The sequence below is a fragment of the Triticum dicoccoides genome, chromosome 2B (assembly GCF_002162155.2).
Source record: "Triticum dicoccoides isolate Atlit2015 ecotype Zavitan chromosome 2B, WEW_v2.0, whole genome shotgun sequence".
NCBI lineage: Eukaryota > Viridiplantae > Streptophyta > Magnoliopsida > Poales > Poaceae > Triticum > Triticum dicoccoides.
The window spans coordinates 618,405,503-618,415,666 of NC_041383.1; the positions used below are offsets into that span (position 1 = coordinate 618,405,503).

The 10,164-nt window shown below is 41.2% G+C and overlaps 1 protein-coding gene across 1 annotated transcript; it reads left to right on the forward strand.

The window, feature by feature from the left end:
* The first annotated feature begins 5,594 nt into the window (after positions 1–5,594).
* On the forward strand, positions 5,595–6,455 carry LOC119361049 (mitochondrial import inner membrane translocase subunit TIM23-3-like). The gene has a single exon (XM_037626436.1). The coding sequence runs from the start codon at positions 5,595–5,597 to the stop codon at positions 6,180–6,182; it is 588 nt and encodes a 195-aa protein (XP_037482333.1). The 3' UTR covers positions 6,183–6,455.
* The last annotated feature ends 3,709 nt before the right edge of the window (positions 6,456–10,164 follow it).

A 10,164-nucleotide genomic window follows, 5' to 3' on the forward strand; every position in this document is an offset into this window, starting at 1 on the left:
CGGCCTTTTAATGGAGTGGCTCCAGATACTTAGAGTGGAGTGAGCCACATATGATAAACTTTAGCAGCCTACCCTCTCCACCGGAACTTCTATTTCGGCGTAGAGAATTGCCACTTGCTCACGGATATGCTAACCTAATCGCCCATGGGCCAATGGCACGGTTGGCTCGCTGACCATGTGATCTAGCTCTCCGGTTTTGTTCTGCTCTCGGATTATGTTTGTTCCGTTGGACTACAATTAAGGTAGTTGTCCTGTGTACGTACGTGTTGCCGGCTCTATACAATACAAAAACACAGCAGCGTTCTGGCAATAATTTAAAATGACTTATTAGCTCGGTGACCACATTATATTGATACGTAAAATGGTGGGTTGGGGCCGTTATCTAGGCGCTTCGTTAATCCTCCTGTCCTGTGTATCATACAATTCCAGGTTTCAGCCTTTGAGGATAGCAGGACGGACACCCATGCGATGTTGTGCCATTCACTAAATTGCGAGTGCTGCTTCGTTGGGAAGAAACTGCCCGATATCATCATTCTGTCAGGCCACACCAGCAACTAGTAGTAGTGATTTGGCGCCTGTTTCATAAGAGGTTCAGTATCAAATTTCGCAGTACAGTAATAAACAAGTCGTTTGGTTGATTTCACGTTGTAGTTTTCATATATACCTCGACGCCAACTCCCGTCGCTATGTGGTGTCCCGTTGTGCGAAGTCAAATTTCTTTCGTACTTGCGCTCTCACGTACGTATGGCACAGCTGACTGACGAAACGTAACAAGTTACCTTCAGATTTTCTCATAAGTAGTATACACATCGAGCTAAACACCATTGGTTTTCTCCATGTGACTACGTGCAGCCAGCGACCATGCGTATATAGCGCCCTGATGCTGGGTGGCTGCTACGTACTAGTAGGAGTATATATATCTTGGCAGTGAACAGGACGTGGTAACTGCACTGAGGCTGGCTGATATCACATATTCACATTATTAGATACATATATACACATATATACAGGACGTCCGTACGATTGCCGCACGACAAATGCGCCCGCGAAATCAGCTCGCTCCCACTTTGACTATTGGTAGTTTGTAGTACCTTGATTAGACGTGGAGGTTCACGAGACCCCATGCCCCGATGGAGCTGAGCCCGTCCTTCATCATCATTGTTGAGTTGTATATTGCATGTGTATTTCTTGTACATCAAGGCCTTCTTTTTCCATGTATAGTTGAGGACGTGGCTACCTCTTGTATCTATATATATATATGTGCATATGCACCCGATGAGTATATGGTGAGATGCACTTTGGGTATGAGTTTGTAGTACCTTGGTTAGATGTGGAGGATCTTTCGAAAAAAAGAAAGATTAGACGTGGAGGTTCACGAGAGCCCGGCCCCGATGGAGCTGAGCCCGTCCTTCATCATCACGGACTAAAAGAAAGGGTGACACCGTCGGCGCAAGGTGCGCTGCAGTCACCGGTTCTGTCCGCGCCAACCGGAAGCCAATCGGCTCCTAATAGTAGTACATATATGCGATTGGTTAGCGAGCAGAAAAATTTGCACGCACGCATACGGCACAGTGAATGGCTGCTGCTGTTTGGGCCAACGACGAATCGGAAAGGGTCGCCCTCTCAAGAAATCGTTGCTTGCCGATTGTGTTTGTTCGTGATCTGGTCGCATTTTGTTATATATACTATAATGTCCCTGCTCTTCACAAGGATCGAGTTAAAAATGGCTCACGAGTTAGCCCGCATGGGCATGGCGCATGCATTTTTGGATTCTGGGTTGCTTCGGTGATTGGAGTTTAACGATATTTTTAGACTAACAGGGAGGGAAATGAGTTTCATGGTTCGCAAGTACGCATGGTCATCGGTTTTTGCCCTACTGCACACCGCAAAGTCGTTGCTGTTGACATTTCATCAGGCCGGCAGGTATATGGTTTTAAAATGCATTCTTCAGACCTGACCTAACAAATACTCCTTGCTTTCCGTTCTGTTTGGGTGTTCGCTTACGGTCTGTTTGGTTCCAATAAGTCACCTGACTTATAAGTCAGGTGACAACCAAACAGGTGTGACTTATAAGTCATTGGTTTTAAGTCAGCTGACTTATAAGTCACCTGACCACACTTTTTCACATCAATCCACATCATGCAGGTGGTCGGACTCACGCAAAAGGGGGTGACTTATAAGTTTTAAGTTGGGGTGGAGCAATTTATGAATTATAAGTTGGGGTGACTTATAAATTGGGTCTGTTTGGCAAAATAAGTCACTTTTTTTACTTTTCGACTTATAAGTTGGTGACATTTGAAACCAAACAGGCCCTTAATTTACTTATTTTGAATCAGGACAAGGACAAGGAGGAGACTTGCAAGGGGACAACTTTCGAATCCACCTCTAGTTTTCTATTTTGATTGAGTGATCTTTTATTGAGTTGAAACCTTGCACAAAGGAGATATAATCGGAAAAAGTGTACACCTGTATCTAAGATAATATGGCGCTCGCAGCCCAACTTATAAAGTGTATACAACATCAATTACATGCATTCTAGACCTAAACCAACATTTTTTTAGAGAGCGCTAGAGCTGCTATATACTAATTCTAATATCCTTTTCTTCATTTTTCTTTAAAAATGCTTACTTCAATGCTAATAGCAGTTAGGACATGTTCAACATTTTTTATGTAGTAGTAATATATCTGCATAACCAGCGAATCTACTAGGGAGGCTTTAACAGGCTTAAGGCCCCCCTCCAGCTTTGCAAAATTAGTTTTTACTACTAGTTTAAAGGCCCAATCCAGCCATTTGTGAGCCCAACACAGCATATATTCACATGAAATAGGCAGCCCAACCCACCCTCCATTTTTTCTGTAGATTTGCCACTGCATACACCTGCTATAATAGTTTTAAAATGCATTCTCCAGGCCAGATCTAACATACTCCTTCCTTTCCGTCCTGTTTTGGCGTGTGCTCTATTTGTTTATTTTTGAATCAAAAGATAAGGAGGAGGAGACGCGCAAAGGTACAACTTTGGAATCCACCTCTAGTTTTATTTTGATTTAATGATCTTTTGTTGACTTGAAACATTGCACAAAGGAGATATAACCGAAAAAAGTTTACACCTGAATCTAAGATAACATGGCGCTCGCAGCCCAACTTATAAAGTGTATACAACATCAATTACTCCCGCTGTAAACTAATACTGTATAAGACTGTTTAGATCTCTAAATGGTCTTATATTAGTTTACAGAGGGAGTACATGTATTTTGATCTAAACAATTTTTTAGAGAGTGCTAGAGCTGGTATATAATAATTCTAATTTTCTTTTCTTTCTTTTTTCTTTTGAAAATGCTTACTTCCAATGCTAACCATAGTTAAGACATGTTCAACATTTTTTATGCAGTAATATATCTGCATAACCAGCCAACCATTACATACACCTGTTGCTATAATAGTTCAAGTGTAACATTAACCTATGATCATATATTTTAGATAACTAGATAATTGAGCATGCCTTGCAATTGGGGTACAAAACACAATCACCATGATTAACCTATCGGTTTTATGAAGACATTAGTGTATATTTCAATTTACTTAATTTTTTTTGTATTTTGTTCATGCATTTTAAAAATGTGCATATATCTTATTCCCAAAAATTATTTGAAAAATGTTTGTGTATGTTAATGAATTAAGAACAAATGTACATATTTTTTAATGTTCACATAATTTAAAAGGTGTTACTCCCTCCGTCCATATTAATTATCCTTGATTTAGTTCAACACTAAATCAGCAACACTTAATATGGATCAGAGGGGGTAATATCTTTTGAAAGAAATGTTCACAAAATTTTGAAAAGTGTTCAAGCATTTTGATAAAGGTTCGGGCATTTTGAAAACTATCCAGGAATTTTTAATTTTGTCAATATGATTTTAAAGTTCTTGCATATTTTTAAAGATGTACTTTCAAAAAGTGCTCATGACTTTTGAAAGTGGACATCCTATTTCAGAAAATATTCATGCAATTTCAAAGAGCATTAATGACATTTTAAAAATGTCCAAGTACTTCAATCATGTATTTTATATAAAGGGGGAATAAAAGTAAGCGGAAAAAGGTTGAAAATGAAAAAGAAAACGAAAAGAATATATAGAAACAGAATCATAGAAAAACTGCGTAAAACCAAGCAAAAAATAGCTTATGTCCATGCTACCTCCACCCTCCCAGCCCACCACCCCTAAAAACCTTGAAACCGGACCAATCGCACGCTCGCGTGAAAAAACAATGCAAAATGAGGGCAGCACTATCTAGGCTGCAACCCATGTTGAACGATGTGAGTGGCGTCCACTATTGGTCGCTAGAAGGGCGCGTATTTATGTGTCGCTCCTCTCTTGTTCTTCCCGTGTTCCGTCCCGGGATCTCCTATTGTTTGTTTTACTAGCTAATTGTTTGTGCGTTAGGGGACGTACATATTCTATTTGTTCAACACCAATTATGTAGGACATATATGTTATACCCAACGTATTCTAGATTTTCATAAAATTTATTTTGATTTGAGTATGAGTAGGTCAAGGAAATGAAGGTTTTTATATAGTTGAAGTTTTGAAAAGATTTTATTTGATTTGGGTATGGTAAGGGAAGGCAAGACATTTTTTGATTTAGTTGTGGTCTTGGTAAGATTTCATTTGATTTGAGTATGGGTAGTGAATTGTAAGGAAAATTTTGTTTTAATTGAGTTTTGGTTAAGATCATATTCGATTTGATTGAGTTAATGCATGATATAATTTTAGTAGAATTTGATTGAGTTACTGCAGAAGATGGTTTCCAGTAGGACAATAAAAGGGACACCCCAATTTGGTTTACATTATTCCAAACCAAGGGTGAAGGGGAGGATGAAACCACATCTAGTGGCGTACGAACACCAACTCCCCATTTAATAAGTAGAGATTCGTAGAATCACCCTAGCATCTGGGCCAGCCCATTTAGCTCTAATTATCTCGTTCACATCCTTGAAAAATTGTCTCGCACGGTACGATCTAGAGTAGAAAAAAAAGCTTTTGTTGTTCGCTCCATGATGAAAATGAGGTTCGTTGCTTTCAAAGAAAAACCAACAAGCGGCTCTAACAGATTTTAAAGATGATCAAGAATTTAAATGTTCATAATTTTTTTAAATGTTATGATTTTTAAAACAATCCATCCATTAAACAATATACATAATTCTTAAAAAAAATCAGAAATTTAGAAAAAACACATTCATATTTAAAAAAAAATTCCTGAAAAATGTTCAAGTTTTTCTAGAAAACATTTTCTCAAATTTATTTACAAATTTTTAAAAACTTCCCGGATTATTAAAAACTAAAATAAACGAAAGTAAAACAGGAGGGAAAACGGTAGAGAAAAGAATAGAGAAGAACGCCCGAGAAACAGAAAGAAAAACTCTAGGCTCGTGTCTAAATTGGCTGGCCCAGAAAGTCACACCCCTGCGTGATTTATGTGGAACATTAGGAGATTCCTTCCACGAAAATCCTAGACACACGGCCCTGCCACGCGCACGGGAAGACTGCCGCCTCCGAACCTAGGCCCTAAACCCCAGCGCCCGCCGTCGCTCGCCGCCATGGCCGACGCAGCCGACCAGTCCCAGTACGGCGAGCGCCTACCGCATAGCGCCCCCGTCGGATCGCGGCGCACCTACACCCCGTATCAGCCTGAGGGCCTCAACCCCCTCTCGTACCGCGCGATCTACGACCTGCCGACCTCGCCGGAGGTCCTCTTCCCGGAGGAGACCCGCACCTGGGGCAGGAACCTCACGATCTACCCCGGCTGTGGGTACGTCGCCGGTGCCGTGGCGGGGGCCGCCACGGGGTTCAAGCGCGCGGTGGCGGAGGCGGAGCGCGGCGAGTCGTTCAAGCTGCGCACCAGCCGCGTGCTCAACCAATGCGGCTCCGTGGGACGCCGGTACGGCAACCATGTCGCCTTGATCGGGCTGCTCTTCGCGGGGACCGAGTGCGCCGTGGGCAATCTTCGCGACGCTGACGACTGGCGCAACATCATCGCCGCAGGGTTTGGAACCGGCATGCTCTACCGTGCACCTTCGGGCCCGCGATCCGCCATCGTTGGTGCCGCAGTCGGGGGCCTCATGGCTGGTGCCGCCGTTGCAGGGAACGCGGTGCTCAAGAGACACGGTCGTACTCCGCCCTTCTAAGTTGGAGCACTCGTTAGTAAGTTTCGATCTACTGGATTGGTGGAGTTCGCAGTAATGGTATTTCAGGTGAAGTTCTTATAGTGGTTATATATATGAGTGTTATCAACATTAACAAGCTTTGTTGGTGATGGGTAGAGCACTGGAGTGTGATCTGTCGAATTAGCTCAACATGGAAATGCTTAGAAGTTATTGCCTTTTGTCTGAATCTTCAGAATCATGCCTGTTATGATGATGGTGATGCCATCTTGCTATTTAGACTATGGATTACTTCAATGTGAGTATGTGATGCAAAATTATGTCATGATCTATGTTTGGTTTGTTCGTATGATGCATTTTGGGTGCTAATGGAAGTGATCGATTGGCGTGTATCTGCCTGGATGTATTGTTTTTGCAAGTAACTGTATGTTCAGTGTTGTTTGCATTGAATTTGATCCTCATGTTGCTTTTCTTTGTGTGGATAACCTGTCCAAATATCAACTGTTATATCCAGTTCTACTCTTGCCTAGGCGCCAGTTGCATTATGCCATCAATGTCCAAGGCAAGACATACTAAATTGCTGCAAGATTTGGATATTAGGTCTTACGTAAGATGTATTAAGAATGAATATGAGTTGCTGCCTCTTGTTTGGAGCTTCAGAAAGGTTGTTCTTTGTTTGGTTTCTTCGTATGATGCATTTTGGTTGCTGCTGGAAGTGATCGATTGGTGTGTATCTGCCTAGCTATATTGTGTCTGCAAGTAACAGAATGTTCTGTGTTGTTTGCGTTGAATTTGATCCTCATGTTACTTCTCTTTGTATGGATAACCTGTAATATCAACTGTTATATCCAGTTTTACTCTTGCCTAGGCGCTGGTTGCATAATGCTATCAATGGCCAAGGCAAGACATACTGAATTGCTGCAAGATTTGGATATTAGCTCATTAGTAAGATGTACTGTATTAAGAATGACTATAAGTTGTTGCCTCTTGTTTGGAGCTTCAGACTCAAGGTCAAGGTTGTTATGGTGATACTCCCTCTGTAAAGAAATATAAGAGTGTTTAGATCACTATAAAGTTGTGATCTAAACGCTTTAATATTTCTTTACGGAGGGAGTACTATATTGCCATATATATTATGGGTTAATGCGATTGTGGTATATGGATGCATAATGTGCCCCTGCCATTTAGTGTCTTCAAATATTCTGCATCTTTTGGTTACTACTGAAAGTGTTTGTTTAGTGTGGCTATTAGCAGCATAACTCCAAAGGACTCTGTTCTGTATTGCTTTTCAAAGTAATGATATGTGATGTTTAAGTTTTCTAGAAATGAATGTTTAGTGTGGCTATTAGCAGCATAACTCCAAAGGACTCTGTTCTGTATTGCTTTTCAAAGTAATGATATGTGATGTTTAAGTTTTCTAGAAATGAATGTTTAGTGTGGCTATTAGCAGTATAACTCCAAAGGACTCTGTTCTGTATTGCTTTTCAAAGTAATGATATGTGATGTTTAAGTTTTCTAGAAATGAATTGGTAGTAGCCATGATACCAAACCAAATTATGCTGCTTTGATAATTTTGGTTACTCTTGATTTTGGCACCAGTGATCATCTCAAAATTTTGGCACCAGGCTTCGATAATTTTGCAGCAATGGCATGTTAATATGATAGTTGGATATGATGTCTGAATACTAAATTAAAGTAACAACTTTAACTTTTCAAGGGAATGTAACAAGTTCTGCACTTGAGTTTGTGATATCTACCGGTCCTTGTTAGTTAGATTGTTAGAAGTTCAAGTTCTATAGTTCTGGATGCTGACGTTAGGCTTGGTTTTCTCAAGGCAGAAGTGACATTATTAATTATCTCACACTCGTTTTGTTTAATCAAATAATGATTGTCCTGATAAAATTTGGGCTATGGTTTGGCTGTGTGTTATATGTGATGCATAACATATATTTGCCCTAGCGCTTAGTGACTTCAATTATGGTGCGTTTTGGTGGCTACTCAAAAGTGTTTGATTAGTGTGGCTATTTATTAGTATATAAAGCAATAGCTCTCTGTTCTTTATTGCTTTTTGTAACTTTGTAAGTGAGATATGTGATGTTATTCCTTGCTGTGTGGGTAAGTTGTCTGAAGGTGAACTGTTCATAGCAATGATGCCGAACCAAAAAAATTTGATTTGGCACCAGGGCAATCAAGGGGCTATTCGACATCACTTTGCTCCATAGCTCCCGGAGCGGAGTAGGCGGAGTAGGTCAAAATGGTGGAGTTGCCATTTATCCGCTCCACAAATTTCCGGAGCGGACCATTACCGAACATGGCCCCAAGTTCTGGTCGGAGCAAGAATATGGAGTTTGCATTATTGGTGTCATATTGATAATTGTACAGCAATGGACATGTTAATATGATACCGAAAGAACTCCTTCGCCTGCGCCGCTGCAACGTGCGAATCAATCCGCCGCGAAGTTGCTGGTCACTTTCCGAATCGGCCGCTCCAACAGGATTCTGCAGGCCCACCACGTTAGTGGCAGATCCAGGAATACAATTTTGGGTGTTCAATTTTTTTCCCACCCTAACAAAGAAAAAGAAGTCCATTGGTCCACGGCAATACAAATTGTTCACAACAGTAACAAGAAGAAAATTACCAAGAGCTATATATCTCTAAAACCAAAGACAATTCATTAGATTCTCAAAAGAAAGATAATTCATTCTCTCTTTTTACTAATAAAATCAATCTGAAGATAATTCATTTGTTGTTTCTAAATCAACAGTCTTCCTCTTTACTAATATGGTCATGTACAGAGCTATACTCCCTCCGTCCTTAAAAGAGTGTACTTTCAATTTTCTTGAGGGGTCAAACTATCTCAAAGTTTGACTGAGTTTGTGCAAAAATATATCAATGCTTGTGAAACCAAATAGGTACATGACGAAAATATATATTATCAGGAATCTAATGCTACTAATTTGATGGCATAAATGTTGGTCTATTATTGTATAAATACGGTCAAACATAAAAAAAGTTTGACTTTCCAACAAAGTTGGAAGTACACTCTTTTAAGAGCGGAGGGAGTATATCTCTATATTCAAATATAAGCTACACATGTACTCCCTTTGAACTAAAACCATGGCGAGTAATTTGGAACGGAGGGAGTACCGGTCAACAAATGGAATTCCAGATTGGAACTTTGGAGTGAGCTTTTTTAGGGGTATTTGGACTATGCTTAGAGCATCTACAACCGGGCATCTGAAACTCACCTCAAACATCCGGGCGCGTCCGTCACATCGGATTGACGGCCGGGTCTCACATGAAAACACTCTGAAACCAGACGGTCCGAAGCTCTTCTCCTCCGTCGCCGCGTAGCGCTACTCCGACGGGCGGCATAGTGCCCTAGCCCAACTATTTAACCTGACCGCCGGCATTGAAACCCTACCCATCCACATTTCCCCCTCTCGTCTGCCGCTACTTTCCACTCGTGGTCGACATCATGGACATCTCTGACGACGAAGCATAGTTAGCTAGCGTGTGCGTAGTATGCAGGATTTACTTTGCATGGTTTGTATTAGGCGATGAAATATAAGAGATTCGGATGCATAGCACCATGTATGAGGTGTGACCGGTCACTGTCCGTGGAAGGGCCCAGTCGCGCCCGCGGACGTTTGAGGGGTCAGATTTATCAAGTCCGGCTGTAGATGCTCTTAGTATCTCTCGTGCGTGAGGGCAGAGGTGGCTCGTTGCTGCTCTTGGGCTACTGGTTGTTTAGGTGTGGTTAGTAGCAGATGAGTTAATATTGGTCTGTTTGCCACATGAGAGCTGCTGTGTAGCCTCTCAAAGTATGCTACTCTTAGTATTTTTTTTCCCATTTATCTATATATAGGAATTTTGTGCAGCAAAATTTGGGTGTACATCTGTACACCCTTGACCCATACTGGATCCGCCCCTGCACCACGTCCTACTTCTGAACACGTATACATGCAAAAGCTGGTTAAGGAAGTTGGGCCCACCCAAAACAAA